General features: G+C 41.0%; 1 protein-coding gene across 4 annotated transcripts in view; it reads right to left on the minus strand.

Moving 5' to 3' along the window:
- The window catches only part of mipol1 (mirror-image polydactyly 1), a 73,965-nt gene that overhangs the window by 15,275 nt on the left and 34,880 nt on the right, over positions 1-23,810 (minus strand). For all 4 annotated transcript variants that reach the window (XM_014194636.3, XM_014194627.3, XM_014194632.3 and 1 more), the window contains exons 6-12: positions 22,064-22,202; positions 20,883-20,988; positions 19,073-19,202; positions 12,067-12,100; positions 11,504-11,674; positions 6,831-6,938; positions 1,818-1,921 (exon numbers count right to left, since the gene is read on the minus strand). In XM_014194636.3, coding sequence (XP_014050111.3) covers positions 1,818-1,921; positions 6,831-6,938; positions 11,504-11,674; positions 12,067-12,100; positions 19,073-19,202; positions 20,883-20,988; positions 22,064-22,202 — 792 coding nt within the window. The remainder of the gene's footprint in view (positions 1-1,817; positions 1,922-6,830; positions 6,939-11,503; positions 11,675-12,066; positions 12,101-19,072; positions 19,203-20,882; positions 20,989-22,063; positions 22,203-23,810) is intronic.

Genomic DNA, 23,810 nt, shown 5'->3' on the forward strand with positions numbered 1-23,810 from the left:
GGCCTATTTTAGGCTAGAAATACATACTGTAGCTTGGGCTATAAAAACATGATGCTACGTTTCCCCTGGCCCCGATGGGATCAGAACACATAGGTGTCTCTGGGATACCTGGAGCTGTGGTTGTTATTAGTAGTCTACAGTTGATCACACTGAAGCACAGACTAATTGTGCACATTAACAAATCATTAAGATTATTCTTTTTTTTGTGGCAGGTATGGGCTTCCATATAAAACAGCTTATTGAGGTGAATTCACTCATACCCGCATTTTCAGTCGCAATTTGCTTTGACCATATGTAATGATTTGCATGATATTGATAAAAATATATAATTTGTGATAGGCTAACATTACTTGATGAAGACATGCTCTTATAGTAACTCTGTGATTTTGTCTTGTAGCATACTGACGAGAAAATCAAGCCTTTAATTGGCGGCACATACATGCTTGTAAATTGTTGCATTATTCAAGAGTGTAAATATGGTTTGGTTGCATTATTCAATAGTGTCATATGTTTGAGAAGAAAGGTTTCTGTCATTGTTGAATAGTTTGTGCTTAATGGCCAGTGGCTACAGTGATATTTACAGTCAATTTGAGCTGCGAACCAAAATGTTGCGTTGCCATCCACAACGAAAGTTAAGGCAACAATGTAATGTGGTAGAATTAGAAAGTATTCTCTTTCGTCACCCCGCTCCTCAGACTCTTCTTCGTATCTCGTAGTGGGAATAGGACCATAGATCTGTCACAATGTGTTAACCAACGCCAGACAAACACTCAACCACGTGACAGATGAGATGCAGATAAAACGTACTATCAGAATATGGGAAACATTAAGAACAGGATGCAGGTTACCAAACCAGAACGGCTACTTTCTGAGCCAACGGAAAATACACAATGAAGGATATCTACACTGCTGGAAGGTCAAGTGTCCCATGTTTTTTGTCTCTTTTTTAAGGCGTTCATTTCTTCCATTGAATGACAAATGACAAAAACTGTCATTGGCGGATTAAAGCTGAGACAAATAAAAAGCAACCTTTCCTTATTTTTCAAAACTTCTAATAAAGAAGTTCCCACGGATTCATATTATAAGTCTAACTAGAGTGTAATTACTTATTTTAGCTATCTCAATCCAGAGCAAACACGGCATATGAGGTCCAGTTTTAACTCTTAATATGGATTTTCTTGAGTATGTTGGAGGGAGAGCTGGCTCAGAACATGCTTCTCATTTTTAATAAGTGGGAGAGCAATGATCTGTCTTGCTGTGCAGCATTTTATTTGATTAAGAAGTTAAAATGAGGTGTGACACCCCCAACTCTTTCAGCCAAATACAATTGAAAGGATCTATGGTCCCATGAATGTGTAACACTCTCCCTGCTGCTGGTATTATTGGTGCAGAATCGGATTCAAAATTACACAGGAATATAATACTTTATTACTAGGGTCAGTATTTTACAATTGTTACATAAATTATGGGATACTTTTTGTTTACATAAAATGTACTATTGGAAAAATGCACGATTGAGCATTACATTATTTATATGATTACACAAATTACTTCCCACTAAGATCCTGCTAAGTCACATCAAAGCAGACTAATATATCGCTTATCATATTTCACTGTTGTGCCTTTAAATATCAAATATTTGGAGCTGCGTAACCACAGCAGATATCATATCAATGTACCAAGCAGCAATACGCCATATATTCCTATTAACTGTGAATGTTCACTTATGCAGATAGGGATTCCTATATTTGAATCTCCTAAGCAGATGATAGTGAAGGTGTAGCATTTTTAAAAGGGGAAGTGTGTGTGTGTGTCACCTGTGGTACGTTCGCAGTGTTTGTATTTCCTCCTCCAGCCGTTGAATGTGCTCCAGGGCCCTGTCTCTCTCTCTCTGGACCGCTTCTACGTCCTCCTGGTAACACTACCACACAACGGACAGACAGACCGTTCAGAATGATGCAGATAGAAATGCAATGAATAGATGGAACATGATTACTAATTGTAACATCACTGATCTTTTGTGTAGAACACATATGACTGACTATCTCCAGCACCTTCTGGTAAAAACACAAGGAACAGACACACACACACATCCCATCACAGTTTGACAAACACAGCTTGTAGCAGTCAAGTGACATTGATTCAAACACCCGGGCACAATGTTTTTCATCAATGGCTCTCTTTCTGAAAGAAGACATTCACAAATGCTCCTGCATTTTGACCATTTTGATTTGACAATAAAGTTATCACACTTTTCATAAAACATCTTATGCATTCTGTTTTTGAACACTGGGAAAAGTAGTTTACTCAAAACCAAATCATGTTAAAATGCAGCTGAATTATCACTTCTTTATGGGTTCTCGCAGTAGTTTTCGTACTGAGGCCGAAGCTGCAAACGTAACATCCCTGATTCCTCTCAGACAGAGAACTATCCATGTCTGCAGCGTATGTCTTTTAACAGCGTTTTAATTCAGCGCATGTAGAGCGCCAGCAGTCCCAGCAGCACACAGGGAGCATCCAACACAATGAGGATGCTCTGAGGGGATCCCATTCATGCTATTGTCTCTCCACTCAGCACCTACTCAGAGGGCCTACCGGGAAGGGAGGCCGGCGGGACTGGTCGCGGCGGTGGGTGGGAGCAGGGGACGCTGGGTAAACAGTGTGTGTGTGTGAGTGAATGTGTCCTGGGCAACCCTGTGGTTAAACCTGGCCCACAATAAAGACCCTGCTAATTAGCAGCCGTTGAAACAGATGTATTGATGTTCTAAACAGCTGGGAGAGGAGGGAACAATGGAGGAGGTTTAAATAAACAAGGCAGACAGGGCCATACTGTAAATGACCGCAATATCTATAGCTTCTGTGTGATAGGGGAGGAGGGAGAGAGCTAGGAGGGGATTTGTCTAAATCTGTGACAGGAGACGAGGATTGGACAACAGGGTTATGTTCAGTAGGGCACTGCAAAAAGGGAAATCTGTGTTCTTATTGGACAAATTCAGAAAGTACCTAACTGTAAAAAATAAATAAAAATGTTGTCGGGGAAAAATGCACTTGATTTTTTAAGCCTTTTATGACTTGGACAAGGATTGTAGAGGCTGAAACCATATGAGCACTGGGCTGGGGTCTGGTCTGCTGCTATAAACACCTTTGGCCTAACTAAGTACATGCAGCTTCCCCTCGGGTCTCCAGAACCATCCTTCTAATTACTGGCACCAAGGTCTCCCAAGTCAAAGAGAACATCAAAAAGAGGCCAACCTCTAAAGTCAATATGTACTTTTCACCAACAGGGAGGAGAGCTCGACTTCAAAGCCTGTTTCTTTTAATCATATGTATTATATCAGCATTCATTACAATAATATCCAAATGAGGTTGACAGAGTAGCGGGTTAACCTGTTGTGATGAAGGCAGGCAGTCCTGTGAAGGAGAATAACTAGCGTGACCTTTTAGAGGTACAGTACAGGAGGTTGCAGGGCATACAGCCGGTGGTGAGGCGGATGGGGCCAAAGTGCAACAGATTGGCAGCAGGGACTGGCTGGCATTTCTGACTCGGTGGGAACTGGGAAGATCAATCTATGGAAAGCTGCATCTGTTATGACACACAACAAACTATTGACTGATGTGGACTTTGTTGATGGATATAAATAGAAGATCTAATATATATCTAGTGACGTTTTATTCTGGACTATGTTCTCAACATTCTCCGTAATCTTATTCATCTGTAGTGACCAATTAGAATAATTGAATTTAAACTAGTGTCAAATTGCACTGCCTTTCCTCCTCCTGCCCTCCAGTCTGAATCACCTGCTAATGTTAATGGGCATCAATCAAAGAGATAGCGACAGCCAGAGACCACACCTGGCAACTAAGCCCTTGACATACTAGACCGCAGCAAAAGTAACGTACCTGCATTCACATTAAACCGAGGGCTAGTTAATGAGCAAGTGTATGATGACTGTGCTTTCATGATAATGTCTTCAACAAATAATAGTATCAAGCTGTAGGTTTCAGATCCTATTTAAATTTTTTAAAGGTCCAATGCTGCTGTTTCTAGCTCAATATCAAATCATTTCTGGGTAGCAATTATGTACCTTACTGTGATTGTATTTTTTTTTTTTAAGAAACAAAAAGAGCAATTTCTCAAGCAAGAATTTGGCTAGGACAGTTTGAAAGTGGTCTGAGTGGGGAGGGGAAAACTGAAAACGAGCTGTTATTGGTAGAGAGGTTTGGTCTCTTCTTATTGGTCTATTAACTAATTTACCGCACAGTGATGTCACCAGGCAGGCCAAAACTCCATCCCAAACATTTCAAACTTACACGAAAAGGCATTATCATAATTTTCACAATTTCACACTATTATTCCCACCTCAGTGTGAATAGAAATGTATATAAAACACAGAAAAATCATGTTTTCATCTATGAGTGCCTGTGAGAGAACCAGTTCTTCAGTCTTCTCAAGGACGCTCTGCAAGTGGGTCCTAAAGCTCTGTGTGTGTGTGTGAGAGAGTGTGTGGGCTTGTCTTGAGCGGAGTAGATGTCTGTGACTTTAGGGCCCTCTGAAATGGCAGGGGTGGAGAGGAGAGGGCCGGGGTTGAGGGGTTCTCATTGCTCTCAATGCTCAGGTCATTTCAAGTGGTCTGTTGTAGTGGCTGCCCTAGCCCTGAACCACCTGTGTTTGCACACCAGCTTTTCTTTCAAGCACTGACAGCCCAGAATGATCGCACTGCAATGCTCCTCTCCCCGCCTCGCCAACGCAGTTAATCATTACGACTGCTTCCTCCCTCTAGCTAGCCCTAGCAGCTCAGATTCAGCCTGCTCCTCCACAACACTTCTACTTGACATTACTTAGTCATGCTAGGGAAGAATTTGATATCATGATCAAATGCAAGTCTGGGGATCTTAAAATGTAAACAAATTGGGAATGTTGGGTTGGCCATGTCCCCTGTCCCTGTTTCTATAATTCTTTAGAAAATAAACCATAGGTTATGAGTATACAGAGAGTCCGTTCATGCAGTTATAGGAAAAAAATCGATTTAAAATGAGTACATTTTCTGCACGTCACGATGAATTTCAGCAGAAGACTTTCCGACACTGACCTTTCTATTGTGAAATCAATTTAAAAGTAATTTTCTCTCAGCTGGTTTCTTTAAAGTAAAATGTCAATTGATGAATCAAAGATCTGTGAGTTTTTAAATTGTTTTGTGGATCTGTTCCCGGCACTGTTGACTAATTTTATGACAGCTGTTCCCGTTTCATTTTAAATTAAAACCCCGCTCTGTAATCCCAGGAGCCAATCTGTAATTAAGGGGATTTATAGAAAAACCAACTGCTACATTAATAACAAAATGTAATATATTTCTTAATAAGCCATCAGTGGAGAAACCTTCTAAGAAATAAAGAAGAGTACAAATCCTGGCAGCAAGCAGCCTTTAGAAAGAGCAGAAGAAGACTGGACGGAGGTTCTCATAGTTGAGTTAAAGGAGAAGAAGTCATCATAGTCACCTGAAATAAATAAAATGACCACAATACTCCTAGTCACAAACGTGTTCATTGTTTTCGTCAACAAACATCTGGTGTGTCCGTTTCACCATACTGGCCAACAAATATTGCCGTGATTTTCATGATCATGAATTCTATTAGTGAAATATAAGGATTAAAAAATGTGGCAATCACACCCAGAGAGAGTAGTCATCTGAAAATCCTAAAGCAAATGTTAATTATGAGAATAAAAAGTATAAAATAATGTATAAAATAATGTAAAATATAATGTATAAAATGTAGCTGTTGGAATAGGTCAGAGGCAACAATAAGGGAGCTAGCTATGTAGTAATTCTGTGCCTTATTGCTTTTTCTATCAATTCCAAAATGGTGGTGACTCGAGAGCTCAGTCAGCCAAAGGACAAGGAGAAGAGAGCAGTGAATGACTACAGACAGAGCAATAGGCAAGCACTAGTCAGAATAGGCCTGACTGCAAACATATAGCAGTGTAATCTACTGTATCCTCAGAGAATCCTTTTCTTAATGGGACCATCAGCTGACCTCTCAGGCAACCTTGCTACTTCAGGCTCATCGGTGGGGTGATACCGTTCACCTAGCTAGCCCCATCTAATGAGCATGTTTTTAGCTCACTCTCTCCGCATTAAGCATAGGGGGCTCTGCTTCATCAGATAAATGGAAGAAATCAAATAGTCTTGTGTTTACCCTGTACCTCACTGGAGGGGACACGTGTGTGTGTGTGTGTGTGTGTGGGTGTGTGTGTGTGTGGGTGTGTGTGTGACATTACGGCCCTAGCCCTTGTTGATGATGTCATTTCTAAATCCCATCAAATAGTTGGTTGGATCACCCAACCAACAGCTCTATCGCTTTAGATCACCAGGCCAAATAAGGGCAAAAAACAAGCAAACAGTGAGTGGTTGAATAAACAATACCATTTTACCTGTGAGGAAAATTTAAATGGAAATGTGGTGTGTGAGTGTGGGGGCAGGGCTGGTTTTAGGGGTTGGTATCTAAGTAAGACCCCAGCATACTGTAGTAGGAGTGGGGGAGGCCATATAAGACTTGTTGGCAAACAGCAGCAGTGAGCTCGGCACAGTAATGTACACAGCCCCTTGTATTCATACACAGAGTTCTAGGCCCAAATGGCACCCTATTCCCTTTATAGTGCACTACCTTTGACCAAGGCCCATAGGGCTCTCTGGTCAAAAGTAGTGCACTATATAGGGAAAAGGGTGACAATTGGAACGCAACCCTAGAGAAGGATAACCTGTGCTGCTCAAAGCCTTAATTTGCAAGGATTCTTTTGCGAGAGGGGCAAAAAGAAGGGGAGGTAGATTTACCTTCCGAGAACGCTCTTGATTGTTTTCGGCAGTCAGGTGTCTCAAGTTGTTTGCTGAAGTCTGGCTCTGCTCTCTCGCCTGTAGGAGATCCTGCTCCAGCCGCTTGCACTGCGGAAGAAGAGCCAGAGGAAGAGAAAGGGAAATAATCACTTGAAATACATTAGTAGGGAATTCGCCCATCGCAGTGCAGTGAAAGCTTCGGCATGCCAGGCAGGCAGAGTTAAATGTATACATGCATCAGCCAGTCTTTCTCACCAGTAGCTCTCGGTTTCTACTCCTTGGCAGAGAAGCTTCTTATGAGTCATGAAGGACGAAGAGAAATGGAGAATTTATAGGCCAAACCGACCAGTTACAACCGTTTGAAAAGATCAGAGACATCTTGTTTTCACTGGTCTATTTCTGGAAAAAAATACTTCATACCGCAAATGTATGTGTCGACCTTTATTCTTCAGCATGTATAAATACATTATTTAATGACTTTATAACATGCAATATACTTTGATGACAATGAAGCTTTCATAAAAGTATTTAAAAATAATGACCAAAAGGTATCTTTTTCAATACCATAAACAGACGCAACGTGAATAACCACATACTATGTGATTGTTATCTACTCTGATGTCAGCAGTTCGCCTGCTTTTTTCCCACAGGCACTGCAGACTACACTGACAGACAGACAGACAGCTAGACAGACGGACAGTATAAACACCCAGACCGTGGCACAGACCGCGGCTCAGTCAGATCGTCTCAGTGTTATTGTAAGCCAGAGTTGTTTCATACCAGTCTATATGTGTTCTTCTCCATGTGCACATTCTAAGACTAAAGGACACTTACCAGGAATGTAAACCATCCCTCTCACCCTGACAAGCCGCAATGTTTCGACATCCAGCTGCCTAAAAAAAATACCAAAGTGCTCCCGCAAACAAGAGCAGGCGGGCGCAGCCTAGAAGCCCCGCTCGCTGCTCTCGTCCCTCATCCTCTTCCTCTGCCGTCTGGAATAATAGTTCCTGGTCCAGACAAAACACAAAGCTTCTCTTTAGTGTCAGGGTGAGTTATGGCTTACAGGCAACAGATGTTTTGGACTAAAAGTATTTCAATCTGAACACAGAGAGAAGGAGCGCACCTCTCTACTCTTCCCAGGCAGGCTAGGAAGGCCACTCCTGGAGCTACAGTACGGCCCCCAAACACATCACTCCTTCGGAACACATGGAGGACGGAGCAGACACAGACTACCTAGCGTTACATATGTTCGGCGCATTATGCCTGAAAACACACGTGCATCACACGGTCAATCAAATCAGAGGCTCGTCACTCAGTTACACATCATCGACGCTGGGAAAATATGTGGATCTGACAATGAGAGACGACAAAAATCAGAACATAGCAAAATGTCAGCACTCAGTTTTTAACATGTACACTAGTCTACCAAGGAACAATATTCACTAATGCATAAAGTAACCATACTGCCAGGTACCTAAGAAATCAATAACCTTTGTTTTGCAGCATTCACTTTATAGAGAGAAAATAAGGGGGGGGGGGGGTATAGGACAGAATAGATGTGTTCCTGTTTCTCCTCCCTCCCTTCACTTATCCAGCTTTTCATATTCCAGCAGGCTGGTGGGTGTAGCGGCCCTCTGGTAGTCGCAGTGGGCTAATCCCTTCGAGATGAAGAGAGGGATAGGAAGAGCAGCAGGGGACGCAGAAATCCTTCAGGATAGAGTGTGGAGACCATCCCCGCCTCACAGGGATTAGGAACAGGCATTTGTAACCTACTTTTAAAATTGCTCCAAAGATGATTTTTTTGGCCCTCCGCAAAAAGCAGGGGCAATATTTTTTCCAGGAGATGTGAATGTGATGTTAGCCCAGGGTTTTGTGGAGATATGGTTGTAGTCTAGGGTTGAGCTCGGCTGGTTGCTCCCACTCAGCCTTGTGTTAAAGTCAGAGGCATTAAGAAGACTGGCGACATCTCCCTCATTGACAACCTCAAAACTTGAGTCAACCTCAAATTCATTGACTGACTTCTATGAACTTGAGTCATTGCATTGGTCAGCTGATTACTAGATTTTAAAATGTGTGAGCACTGCTGTAAATGTGTACAAATCTGGAGAATCAACACATTTTCAAATCAGATTTAGGCTCTCATATTTTGAAGAACTTCTCTGGAGCGTAAAACTTGATCGCACCAGCTTGTATTTTGAACAAAGGGAAGTCCCCTCAAAGTCCACATACAGTCTTTGATTTAGGCATTGTAAATAAAAAAGCCTCATAAAATGGCTTGAACACCTGGGACAACAAAATTAACAGAGGTGGATGAGAGAGGAGAGAAGAGACTGAACCAATGATGAGAAATGAGCAGGAGAGGACAGGAGTGTTCTTTTCATAGAAATAGAATGAGGCAGCCAGTTCACCAATTATGCCATCATTGACTTGAATAGGGACGCCTGTTCTATTCATTCTAGTTCTGTGGTTCTTCTGTTACTGAGTCTCAGAACACAGTGAAACAATACTGAAACCATATTCTAATTTTATGACTGAAACGTATAACAGTAGCTAAGTTGGACCAATACAGCTAACCGGGCATTACTAGAAAAGGTACTAGAAATACATGTTTATTACACATCCCATTGACTAAAATGGACCCATTAGAGATCCTTTTTAAACTGAATCAGCATATCATACAGCCCTATTAACCAATATGCCTTCTTCATGGAGAGAGAGTCTACAGGCACATGAAACTAGACTAGCTTTAGACCAGTCGGAAGTGTTGCTCCGGAGCAGCGTGACCTCCATGAAGCTGAATCTGTTCAGTCTACATATAGGCGAGTCCCAAATGACCCCCTATTCCCTATATCAAGGACTACTTTTGACCAGAGCCCTATGGGCCCTAGTCAAAAGTATTGCACTACAGTATATAGGAAAATAGGGCGCCATTTAGAACGCAGGCATAGTGGAGTTGCGGAGGCCTTTCTTCTCCATACGTCTGATGCCTGCCTTTTAATGCCCCGGCGTCGGGCTGAATGGGACAGAGATCCATGAAGCTCACCCACAGGGAGGGGAGCAGAAAGGAAGCATCCCAATCATAATATGCCTGGTAAATCCAGGCTACAGAGAAAAATGTCAAACTCCAGCTAGAAACAGTTCGCAGCTCTGTCTGCGACCACCCACCCAGATGAATGCATGACCGTATGACTCCCTGCACAGTAGTGTCCTGCTGAAAACTCTGAGCTATGATTGACATTCTTACCACACCTTCCTAAAGAGGAGTGAGTGTCTGACATGGCGATTGTTGCATGTATGGACGGACACATTTTTTAAGGAAGTCCGGCTTTCAGCTTACTCTTGGAAGTTGTAAAAGTAGAAGGCACAAGGTGCAATTTCTAAATTGGGTAGTGCATCATCAGTTCCTCTTGTCATTTTAGTCATTACATACCTTAGAGAGCTATTTCTAACTTGTCTGAAATGTTCAGGTCAACAAGCCTAAGTCGGTGAATTTTTTTTGCTGTTTCTTTTGCGAATTTTTTTGTTGTTACGTTTGAGTCACTCAAATATCACATGAACACACATAAGACATGGCAAAATGTGTCGAACTGCAGGGCATGAGCTTTAAAACTGCTAATTACAGGACATACATAAACTGTCAACATTTTCTCTCAGCCAAGAAGAGGGGTGTGAACAGTTTGTGCCTATAGAAATAGACGTGGCACACACACGGGGGTTCCCCAATGGGGGCCTGAGTGAAAAAGTTTGGAACCCCTGCCCTAAATTCTAATTTGGGGATTTCTCTGTTGATAATTTGGTCAACAGTAATACTGTGGTGCTGTGACAGGTTCCTATTTTATTAACCTTATTTTACCAGGTAAGTTGACTGAGAACACATTCTCATTTACAGCAATGACCTGGGGAATAGTTACAGGGGAGAGGAGGGGGATGAATGAGCCAATTGGAAGCTTTAATATATGGACTTGTTTTGCACATTGGTACAAAACGGTGGCCTATCTGCATAACTCTCCTCAAACAAACCCAGTTGTAAAACAGGACACTGAATCACTATACGAGAGGTCTAGTCTATATATCAACATCCCAGATATCCAAGCAAATACCGGGCCCACATTTGAATGTTGAGGTATAATATCTGGATGTCAATATTTGTCAGACTGCTTGTTTGTTTTTAAATCCTTGAAAATATCCACGTAAGGTGGATGTATCAAATATTTGAGGTTACACTACCATAACCTCAAATGTGAATCAAGTAGTTGGCTTTACTAAATCAAAACAGATAACGTCAGACACAACCCCTGTGTGTGTCTGTTTGAGGGGGGGAAGAGATTTCTTGCATTGTGTACATGTGAACTAGTTAGGTGAGCCGTGTTTGCCTATGTGTGTCAGTATGTATCGGCAAAATAGACTTCCAATCAAAGGGCATTTTAAAATTGAGAAAATGGGGGAGATGTCAATAGTGCTGGAGATAGCAATTTCTTTCAGTATTCAGAGGAGAGACAGTGTGGTTCATTTTTGAAACATTGACACAATGAAAGGCGTACATGTCTCTCTCCTCTATAACGACTGTTTGTTTGTGTGTGTGTGTGTGTGTGTGTGTGTGTGTGTGTGTGTGTGTGTGTGTGTGTGTGTGTGTGTGTGTGTGTGTGTGTGTGTGTAGTGTCGTTCAGACCCACCCTGGCCAGTGCTGTCTCTCTCTCCTCTATAACAGCATTCATCTCCTCTGCTGTAATCTTCCTCCTTCTCTCCCGGACCTTCTGCAGCCGGTCCACGATCACACCCCCGCTCCGCTCAATCCCCAGCGCTGAATCTGCACTGTTCACCCTGTTCAGCAGTTCCTCAAGGTCCTAACACACACGACAAGCAGGTGCAACACACACACACACACACACACATCATTCCTAATTCAACAACAGCAACTGACCAAAATAAAGAAAACATACAAAACAACAGAAATGTTAAAAATATGCAGATGCTACAGGTGCACAAATATCAGTTCTCAGAAGTGGTGCATAGGTGTGTGCACATGTAGGATATATCTGAATTCATAAGCCAATAATAACAATATATTTATAGTCATGTTTCATTTAAGGAGATGTTAACAAAATATACTAAAATAACAATATCATAGTGTTGAAATGTGCTTAGCTGTCCTTTATTTCCCAATACCTTTTTATTGAGGACATTCTGGTGAGAGAAAAAAAGTGAGCCCACATGAGCTCCTAAGGGGAGGGCTTACCGCGTCGCTTTCCTCAGGGTTAATATTCTCCAGGCTGAGTATAGGGGGAAGAGAGAGAGACAGAGCGAGAGAAAGGGGGAGAGAGGACAGAGAGAGAGGGGGGAGAGAGAGAGGAGAGAGAGAGAGTTTCTTTTCCTTAGTGCGGCAAAATGAGATCACTTCCCAAATCTTCCTCACATCCAATAATTGCGTTCTGTTCTGGAGGTTTTCAGAGTCGATGATCAGAACAAAAAGACACCCCCAACATATGAAAAGTGCCAGCAGATCCCAGCCATTATTCCTCCAGTAATGCCCTGTATATTCATGTTTACTGCTAATAATGACTACTGGGATCAATTGTTCATATGTGCTGAGATGAGGTGTTGAATCATTTGTAGGTGTGCAGTATTGAGCACCTTTACAGAGAAAAGACTACTGTAATTACAGCAGTGTGTCAGGAGATTCATGGACCACCTCAAAGCACTCAGTACATTTTTCTTGCTAACAATCAAAAAGAAGAACAACTCCAGCACAGTGGTAATCTTCATGCTTCTAACAAGTTTAAGGGATCTTATTTAACCACATTTTTGGTCTCAATCTACCTTCATCAGAGTGGTTTCCTAGATAACAACCAGACATAAACCAGTTTACCAGTGGGATACAACAATAAAATGATATTTCTTGTTAAATGTTTTTGTTTTTTACAAATTGAGACTGAAGCGATTTTACAACAAAATTGTATTAAATCAAAATACAATTCAAAACAACACTCATATAGCATATCAATAACACCAGCTTTCCTCTGGCTTCAATCAGGACGGGACATGGCTCTTTACAACCCAGTTTAAACGTTTACCGGTCGAGGCACCTCTCCCTGTATGCATCCTAAATGGCACCCTATTCCCTTTATAGTACACTGCAATTGAAAAGGGCCCATAGGAATTTGAGAGTGGTTCAATTTCTCCAGCCCCATCCCTCAGCTTTTTACTGAAACAGTGGCGGGAGCCAGTGGCGGTTCTAGACCATTTCAACTGGGGGGCCAAGCTGGGGCCAGTTGTACTGTTAGAGGGGCCAGTTACATTAGACGCTATTGTTGTCATATCGTTTTCTTCACTGCATTGCAGGCATTAGCAGGCAAAAGACCATGTTCATAATGCAGATGCATGTGGTACGATACTGTTGTGTTCCGCCTAAAGCCGTCCCTCTAGAAAATGTGTGGGTTAAATTAGTGTTCCGAGTTGCCACTGTCTAATAACGGATGTAAAAAAAGAACGATAGCAAAAATTAGTTATGTAAAAATGATTTCATACTCCACATTTAGGGGGGCCACAAGGGGGTCCAAAATTGTTGTCACGGGGCACTGGCCCCCCCTAGAACCGCTAGTGGCGGGAGCACGCAGGCTGAGAACAGAATGCTGATTGCACCATTAAAGTGCCAATGTGATTTCCCCCAGGAGGCCAGTCAGTCGGTCCTCTCCTCTCATGGAAAAAAACAAAAATTCTTCAGCTCATTTACAAAGGCATTACACAGATCACCTCCCATTATAAAGGTACATACTCAATCATACTGGGCCTGCCACTGACCTGCCTGGGAAAATAAAGGTTTAGAACATGCTTTTCCATATTCCAGCTAAAATAATGGGATAGTGCTTGGCTATCAATTACCTTTTCTTTCTAAGAGGAAGGCTGGGAGACGCCGTTGAAGAGATGAAATGTGCTGTTTTTCTAATTAGATTGCCAGGCTATTTGGCATAATACTAGGCTGAAAGCGCTTCATGCCAACCAATAAGTCCAGCCAATTTAAATCACTTTAATCATTCAAATAAAAGGCAATATCAAATAAATGTGATTTGAGATAAAAAATGTGTTTGACAAATGTTTTAGAGTAAACAATGCATTGGATATACAAAAAAACAACAACAATGGGATTTATGCAAGTGGCTCACACACCAACCAGCATACCAAGGCTTATTGAAATATAGATTTGCTTCCGACAGAAAGTTATATATTCCCTTAAGTAGAAATGTAATTACTTCTAAACTGCACCAGCTAATATTGCCTGCCTGCCTCCATTCTTTCCTAGTGGACAATGCAGCTTTAATTTGAAAAGGTCTTGGACCTTAAGAACATACCCCACCCCAGTCGAACAACCACCTAAACAAAACAAAAAGATCACATTAATTAGCCCTCTCAGGCAGGCTGGTAAAGATCTGCTGGTCTGAAGGACTTGATTGATTTCCTATACAGTGCAACTCTTGACTGACAACCTCGCACGGAGGGCGAGGGGACTCTTATGAAATGTCACACCCCTCCGATATATTCCCAAACCAGTCGATATTGCATTTTTCTCCAACCCCCCCCACTTGTTTTGCACCGCCATTCCATTCACTTTGTCGACTAGCCTGAAGAACAAAGCGGAGTTCGCCTAAGCAATGGCAAGTAAACAGACTGACCCATTATAGCTGTCAGTAAATCCTCCGTCCCCACTTCCATAGAAGGGGGAAATGGGGAAGTGAGGAAATAACAAAGAGTTTAGCAGAGAGAGAGAACAAATTTAATGCTTTTCACTATTATCTCATAGACTGCATTCTCCTATTTATTTCCCAACTTGTCTATGTACTGCTGGTGTTGTGAAGTACAGTGAGAGCAGAGGGAGGGAGACAGGTGTCTTTCTGTAGTTGATCAGAGTGGTCCTGTGTGGTAGGGTTGGGGGTCAACGACACCACTTCCATTTATTAATTTCAGGAAATAAATTGAAATTCAAATGTTCCTTGAAATCTAAGTTACACTCTGAACTGACTGAATTCAAATGGATTGTGACAGAGAAGAGGCGGGAGAGGTGAGTTAGTTAAGCAGAATGAGTCAATGTGTCAGGGATGAGAAAATTAGGAAACTTGAATTTCTGTTCATTTCCTGAATTGTCACAGAATTGAATCCTGAATTGCTCCGTGATGTGTTGTGGTTTACTATGTTGTGGTTTACTATGTTGTGGTTTACTATGTTGTGGTGTGTTGTGGTTTACTATGTTGTGGTTTACTATGTTGAGGTTTACTATGTTGAGGTTTACTATGTTGTGGTGTGTTGTGGTTTACTATGTTGTGTTGTGGTTTACTATGTTGTGGTGTGTTGTGGTTTACTATGTTGTGGTTTACTATGTTGTGGTATGTTGTGGTTTACTATGTTGTGGTGTGTTGTGGTTTACTATGTTGTGGTATGTTGTGGTTTACTATGTTGTGGTTTACTATGTTGTGGTGTGTTGTGGTTGACTATGTTGTGGTTTATTATGTTGTGGTGTGTTGTGGTTTACTATGTTGTGGTATGTTGTGGTTTACTATGTTGTGGTGTGTTGTGGTTTACTATGTTGTGGTTTACTGTGTTGTGGTTTACTGTGTTGAGGTTTACTATGTTGTGGTTTACTATGTTGTGGTGTGTTGTGGTTTACTATGTTGTGGTTTATTATGTTGTGATGTGTTGTGGTTTACTATGTTGTGGTTTACTATGTTGTGGTATGTTGTGGTTTACTATGTTGTGGTGTGTTGTGGTTTACTATGTTGTGGTATGTTGTGGTTTACTATGTTGTGGTTTACTATGTTGTGGTATGTTGTGGTTTACTATGTTGTGGTTTACTATGTTGTGGTTTACTATGTTGTGATGTGTTGTGGTTTACTATGTTGTGATGTGTTGTGGTTTACTATGTTGTGGTTTACTATGTTGTGGTTTGTTGTGGTTTACTATGTTGTGTTGTGGTTTACTATGTTGTGGTGTGTTGTGGTTTACTATGTTGTGATGTGTTGTGGTTTACTATGTTGTGATGTATTGTGGTTTACTATGTTGTGGTTTACTATGTTGTGGTTTACTATGTTGTGATGTGTTGTAGTTTACTATGTTGTGATATGTTGTGGTTTACTATGTTGTGGTTTACTATGTTGTGGTGTGTTGTGGTTTGTTGTGATGTGTTGTGGTTTACTATGTTGTGGTTTACTATGTTGTGGTATGTTGTGGTTTACTATGTTGTGGTGTGTTGTGGTTTACTATGTTGTGGTATGTTGTGGTTTACTATGTTGTGGTTTACTATGTTGTGGTATGTTGTGGTTTACTATGTTGTGGTTTACTATGTTGTGGTTTACTATGTTGTGATGTGTTGTGGTTTACTATGTTGTGATGTGTTGTGGTTTACTATGTTGTGGTTTACTATGTTGTGGTTTGTTGTGGTTTACTATGTTGTGTTGTGGTTTACTATGTTGTGGTGTGTTGTGGTTTACTATGTTGTGATGTGTTGTGGTTTACTATGTTGTGATGTGTTGTGGTTTACTATGTTGTGGTTTACTATGTTGTGGTTTACTATGTTGTGATGTGTTGTAGTTTACTATGTTGTGATATGTTGTGGTTTACTATGTTGTGGTTTACTATGTTGTGGTGTGTTGTGGTTTACTATGTTGTGGTATGTTGTGGTTTACTATGTTGTGATGTGTTGTGGTTTACTATGTTGTGATGTGTTGTGGTTTACTATGTTGTGGTGTGGTTTACTATGTTGTGATGTGTTGTGGTTTACAATGTTGTGGTTTACAATGTTGTGGTGTGTTGTGGTTTACTATGTTGTGGTATGTTGTGGTTTACTATGATGTGGTTTACTATATTGTGCTGTGTTGTGGTTTACTATGTTGTGATGTGGTGTGTTGTGGTTTTACTATGTTGTGATGTGTTGTGGTTTACTATGTTGAGGTTTACTATGTTGTGGTTTACTATGTTGCGGTTTACTATGTTGTGATGTGTTGTGGTTTACTATGTTGTGGTGTGTTGTGGTTTACTATGTTGAGGTTTACTATGTTGTGGTTTACTATGTTGTGGTTTACTATGTTGTGATGTGTTGTGGTTTACTATGTTGTGATGTGTTGTGGTTTACTATGTTGTGATTTACTATGCTGTGGTGTGTTGTGGTTTACTATGTTGTGGTTTACTATGTTGTGGTTTACAATGTTGTGGTGTGTTGTGGTTTACTATGTTGAGGTTTACTATGTTGTGGTGTGTTGTGGTTTACTATGTTGTGTTGTGGTTTACTATGTTGTGATGTGTTGTGGTTTACTATGTTGTGGTTTACTATGTTGTGGTTTACTATGTTGTGGTTTATTATGTTGTGGTGTGTTGTGGTTTACTATGTTGTGATGTATTGTGGTTTACTATGTTGTGTTGTGGTTTACTATGTTGAGGTTTACTCTGTTGTGGTTTACTATGTTGTAGTGTGTTGTGGTTTACTATGTTGTGGTTTACTATGTTGTGGTGTGTTGTGGTTTACTATGTTGTGGTTTAGTATGTTGTGGTATGTTGTGGTTTACTATGTTGTGGTGTGTTGTGGTTTACTATGTTGTGGTGTGTTGTGGTTTACTATGTTGTGGTTTACTATGTTGTGGTATGTTGTGGTTTACTATGTTGTGGTGTGTTGTGGTTTACTATGTTGTGGTGTGTTGTGGTTTACTATGTTGTGGTTTACTATGTTGTGTTGTGGTTTACTATGTTGTGGTTTACTATGTTGTGATGTGTTGTGGTTTACTATGTTGTGGTTTACTATGTTGTGGTATGTTGTGGTTTACTATGTTGTGGTGTGTTGTGGTTTACTATGTTGTGGTGTGTTGTGGTTTACTATGTTGTGGTTTACTATGTTGTGATGTGGTTTACTATGTTGTGGTTTACTATGTTGTGGTTTACTATGTTGTGGCGTGTTGTGGTTTACTATGTTGTGGTTTACTATGTTGTGTTGTGGTTTACTATGTTGTGATGTGTTGTGGTTTACTATGTTGTGGTGTGTTGTGGTTTACTATGTTGTGGTTTACTATGTTGTGGCGTGTTGTGGTTTACTATGTTGTGGTATGTTGTGGTTTACTATGTTGTGGTGTGTTGTGGTTTACTATGTTGTGGTTTACTATGTTGTGGCGTGTTGTGGTTTACTATGTTGTGGTTTACTATGTTGTGTTGTGGTTTACTATGTTGTGATGTGTTGTGGTTTACTATGTTGTGGTTTACTATGTTGTGGCGTGTTGTGGTTTACTATGTTGTGGTATGTTGTGGTTTACTATGTTGTGGTGTGTTGTGGTTTACTATGTTGTGGTTTACTATGTTGTGGTTTACTATGTTGTAGTGTGTTGTGGTTTACTATGTTGTGGTTTACTATGTTGTGTTGTGGTTTACTATGTTGTGTTGTGGTTTACTATGTTGTGATGTGTTGTGGTTTACTATGTTGTGGTTTACTATGTTGTGATGTGTTGTGGTTTACTATGTTGTGGTTTACTATGTTGTGGTGTGTTGTGGTTTACTATGTTGTGGTTTACTATGTTGTGATGTGTTGTGGTTTACTATGTTGTGATGTGTTGTGGTTTACTATGTTGTGATGTGTTGTGGTTTACTATGTTGTGGTATGTTGTGGTTTACTATGTTGTGTTGTGGTTTACTATGTTGTGATGTGTTGTGGTTTACTATGTTGTGGTTTACTATGTTGTGGTGTGTTGTGGTTTACTATGTTGTGATGTGTTGTGGTTTACTATGTTGTGGTGTGTTGTGGTTTACTATGTTGTGGTTTACTATGTTGTGATGTGTTGTGGTTTACTATGTTGTGGTTTACTATGTTGTGGTGTGTTGTGGTTTACTATGTTGTGGTTTACTATGTTGTGATGTGTTGTGGTTTACTATGTTGTGGTTTACTATGTTGTGATGTGTTGTGGTTTACTATGTTGTGATGTGTTGTGGTTTACTATGTTGTGATGTGTTGTGGTTTACTATGTTGTGGTTTACTATGTTGTGGTGTGTTGTGGTTTACTATGTTGTGATGTGTTGTGGTTTACTATGTTGTGGTATGTTGTGGTTTGCTATGTTGTGGTTTACTATGTTGTGGTTTACTATGTTGTGGTATGTTGTGGTTTACTATGTTGTGATGTGTTGTGGTTTACTATGTTGTGGTATGTTGTGGTTTGCTATGTTGTGGTTTACTATGTTGTGGTGTGTTGTGGTTTACTATGTTGTGGTGCTTTAGTACATACTCAGCCATCGCCTGCTGCAGTCGCTTGGCTCTGAGCAGGGCCTCGTCCCTCTCTTCATTTGCCAGACGCAACCGGGCCATCACTGCCTGGTCCCTATCCCTCTGAGCCTGGTAGATCTCCTCCACTAGGGCTGAAGGAGAGAGACAGTGAAAGAGAGAGAGGGGGGACAGAGAGAAAGCAAGCGAGAGAAAGTAGTAATGGAAATAGAAAAAAGAGAAATAGTAAAAGAGAGAGAGGGAAAGATATAAAGAGAGAGGAAGCATTGTTCTTAGTTTCTGACCATCAGTTACTGCTCAATAACAACGATAAGCTCCCTGTGGAAGAAAGTTATTGCCACTGAAACACTGTGGCACAGGTATTAACTCCAGTCAAACTCATTTTGTGGGGAAGTGAACTGCTGCGGTGATCTCCACAGAGGCTGGACATATAGTTGCACCAAGCAATAAAGACACAGGATCTGCGCCTCGGAGACAGGCAGTTGGGTCTACATTGTCACAACATCAGCAAGTACTCATCATCTCACAATGGTTAAGAGATTGGCCAGTCCTTAACCCTAACTCAAGACGTTTGATTTGATAAACAAGGTTGAACAAACATTTTCATGCCAAAAACATTGTGTTCTTCTAATGTCTGAAAACGGGACAGGTTTTAGTGAGAATGAGCTGTGAAATGATTTGTCTAATGTGTTGCCAAATTGAGTTTGAGTTATGAAGAGCACATACTGAGTTAGACCAAAAGAAAAATAGTCCATCCATGAGTGCTTTTATGTAATTCTGTCTGTCCCACTCATGGAGGGAAAACTTTTCTTATTGATACAGACTCTGTAGCCTGGCAGGGAGAGATTTCCCTTCAGCTTACACCTGACCCGGGTCCCGAAATTCCTGCGCTGTATGCCGGTTGCCTTAAAACCAGCAGATTTTGGGATTACCACTGTCTTCAGATCCCTTTGTTAATCCCACTACGAAAGAGCCCCTGAGATCCATCAACAGCTAATTCCTCTACTGTCTCAGAGATGGCTTAATGATAAACAGTGAGCCTCGCTGTAAGCCATTACAAAGTTCAGTAAGAAAATCAATATAGCATTTTAGCTGGAATTTGCTCATTAAACATCGCCTCCCTGAGCCATGCAAATCATATTAATATGAAGACGGCAAATAGGCTACACGACACGCACTTTAAATTTATTAAAGGCACAATTGGAGCTGCTAATTGTGCAGCTCGATGTACGGTATTTTGTTTAATTATTAGGTGGGTTGAGAGGGCTCTCACCTAAGAAGAAAAGCAATAGTAAAGAAAAGAAGTTGTTTGCTCAGCTAAATTCTAATATTTGTTCAGTGGAGGTTGGGAGCGGTTAAATTACATTAACAAACACGATTAGTAAGTTACAATTCGTTTTGATACTCAAGTTGCATGTAAAACAAATGTATAATTATTTTCCACACTTGACATCTCCGTTTTTCTTCTACCAAAGTTAATCAGGGATAAAATGTCTGAGGAGAACTACGTTCTAACTTCATCTTGTAGACATTGCTTGCCTTTAGGCCATCTTGAAAATCTTATGGGCCATCACTTTACATTACAGCGCAGAAAAAATTATAATTGGTCAGATAATAGGCTTTATTTGAGATGTTATTATCCTCAATGTACTGTATTGTACTGTCTGTACTGTACTGTATGACCCTTCCTACGGCCAGCCTTCCCACAGGCCCAGGGTTTGTCCTCTCTCCCCTAGCCTCTCCCCCCTCCATAATGTACCTCCAGCCTTCCCACAGGCCCAGGGTTTGTCCTCTCTCCCCCCTCCATACCGTACCTCCAGCCTTCTCACAGGCCCGGGCATCCAGTTGAGTCTGCATCAGCTCAGCGTCCACCAGCCTGCTCTCTAACTCCTTCTCCCTCGTGGCCAACTTGTCCTGGAGCTGCCGGAGAGCACAAAATCAGACAGACGTCAAAATTGGCACGTTCATTGAATTGAGAAATGTCCTTTCTATGACGATTCATGAATTGGATTAATGAATTGAAAATGGAATTGACCCCAACCAATGCTGAGCTGCAGAGCCTGTCAGTACGTGTCCAGACATATTCGCTAACTTGCTTCACTCACAGACAGTAGCAAAAACCTCATGCAAAACACCAGATAGACACCTGACTCCATCCTGCAGTTTGACGACATACTAAATAACTGTTGTAGTTTCCCGGGTGGTGACAACCATCCATTTAACAAACAGAATATTATGTATCACTCAGGCATTCTGTAACAAGTTATACAATCGAGCCTCTACATCACATTATTTCAGACGCCAATAAAAAAGAAGCACTGCTATTGAAGTCCTATAAATCTTGTCGGGGAGTGATATTTTACAAGACCTAGTGATAGATTTAACCTCCTGTCTTAAATATTTTGCTCCAAGTTGGTGTTCCCCCCCCCGCACTTTGAAAACATGCCTCGGTTCAGTCCACAGAGTCGGCTCTCACGGCCCTGCCAGCAAAAACAGACTCTTGGGAACTGTTCCTGACTTTCTGTCAGGAGTCACAGCTACTTGCAAACCAGAGGCATCAATTATAGCCGTTTCAGAGGGCTTCTCTGTGGCTACAGCCTCTCTAACAGGCGCTCAGCTGCAAGGAGGCAGCCTGTGCACAGAGGGACACTGGGCATGCTCCAGACCAAACACAGGACAGGACAGGACAGGACAGCATAACCAGCTAGTCATATGCTTTGGACATGGCGGGTAACGTTTGTGGACAGACAAGAGAGGTGGACACTCAATAGTTGGCAGCTGTGACAGACACAACACAATCATCTATTTAAAGAGGAAGAGGACAAGTTAAGACAAAGGACATTTGAGTCACAAACAGATATTGCTCACAACCAAAAACATAGTCTATACTGCATATATTACAAACAGTGAAAAAAAGCTGGAACCACAAAATGCCATGTATTTTAGCTAGGACCTGTATCTAGCAGGGCAAGATTCCTTTAACATTTCAACCTACCTTCTTATTGAGCTCTCTGAGTGAATCCAGCTCCTTCAGCAGGAAGGCAATATTCTTCTCTTTGTCCAGGACGAGGCTTTGCTTTTTGGAGTCAAAGGAACTACTGCTAACTTTAATCTTTCCTTGGTCCTCTTTTATACTGCATTATGGGAGAAAAATCATTTGATTAGAGAGAGAGCAACAATATTAAAACTTGAGAGCGAACGGCAATACAAATCAGTTATAGCCTTGTCTCCAACGAAACAGACGCGCAATTATCAAATACGCAAGGGATGCACTCTGCACTATTTCAGGCATATTACAGTCTCTTTATTTACTCTGTTATATTAGGCAAATCATACAGTTGACCTTTAAGGTAATATTAAGGTATTACGGCAGTGTATTGCCATGTAGATTACTTCCCTCTTGTAGCCAGGAATATGATTCCGTGCAGCAATGCCTCATATTATCTATCTATCTATCTATCTATCTATCTATCTATCTATCTATCTATCTATCTATCTATCTATCTATCTATCTATCTATCTATCTATCTATCTATCTATCTATCTATCTATCTATCTATCTATCTATCTATCTATCTATCTATCTATCTATCTATCTATCTATCTATCTATCTATCTATCTATCTAGACCTTCATATCAGATGCCAAATCATGTGACCTTTGATTGAATATCTTTACAAGAGGACAAAGATACAGTAGCACATCTTTATGTTGTAGAAACACAGGTTTAGGTCACTCAGAAACAGCTCTTGTTACCAGACAGACCACACACAAGGAAACAAAGAGGCTATATTAAAATGACTGGAGTGACCCTTTATTGCATCATCTTCATGCGCCAATATTGCCAAGTGTTATAGTGGGTACAGATACTCCTTCACAGGTACATGTACAGTGCCTTTGGAAAATATTCAGACCCTTTGACTTTTCCCAAATTTTGTTACATTACAGCCTTATTCAAAAATGGATTAAATAAAACATTTTCCTCAGCAATCTACACACAATACCCCATAATGACAAAGCTAAAACAGGTTTGTATTTAAAATAAAAACAGAAATACCTTATTTACATAAGTACTTAGACTGTTTGCTATGAGACTCGAAATTGAGCTCAGGTGCATCCTGTTTCCATTGATCATCCTTGAGATGTTTCTACAACTTGATTGGAGTCCACCTGTAGTAAATTCAATTGATTGGACATTATTTGGAAAGGCACAAACCTGTCTATATAAGGTCTCACAGTTGACAGTGCATGTCAGAGCAAAAACCAAGCCATAAGGTCGAAGGAATTGTCTGTAGAGCACGGAGACAGGATTGTGTCGAGGCACAGATCTGGGGAAGGGTACCAAAACATTTCTGCAGCATTGAAGGTCCCCAAGAACACAGTGGCCTCAATCATTCCTAAATGGAAGAAGTTTGGAACCACCAAGACTCTTCCTAGAGCTGGCCGCCCGGCCAAACTGAACAATCGGGTCAGGGAGGTGACAAAGACCCGATACTCACTCTGACAGAGCTCTAGAGTTCCTCTGTGGAGAAGGGAGAACCTTCCAGAAGGACAACCATCGCTGCAGCACTCCACCAATTAGGCCTTTATGGTAGAGTGGCCAGACGGAAACCACTCCTCAGTAAAAGGCACATGACAGCCCGCTTGGAGTTTGCCAAAAGGCACCAAAAGACTCTCAGACCATGAATAACAAAATTCTCTGGTCTGATGAAACCAAGATTGAACTCTTTGTCCTGAATGCC

The sequence above is a fragment of the Salmo salar genome, chromosome 01, assembly GCF_965601325.2.
Source record: "Salmo salar chromosome 01, fSalSal1, whole genome shotgun sequence".
Lineage (NCBI taxonomy): Eukaryota > Metazoa > Chordata > Actinopteri > Salmoniformes > Salmonidae > Salmo > Salmo salar.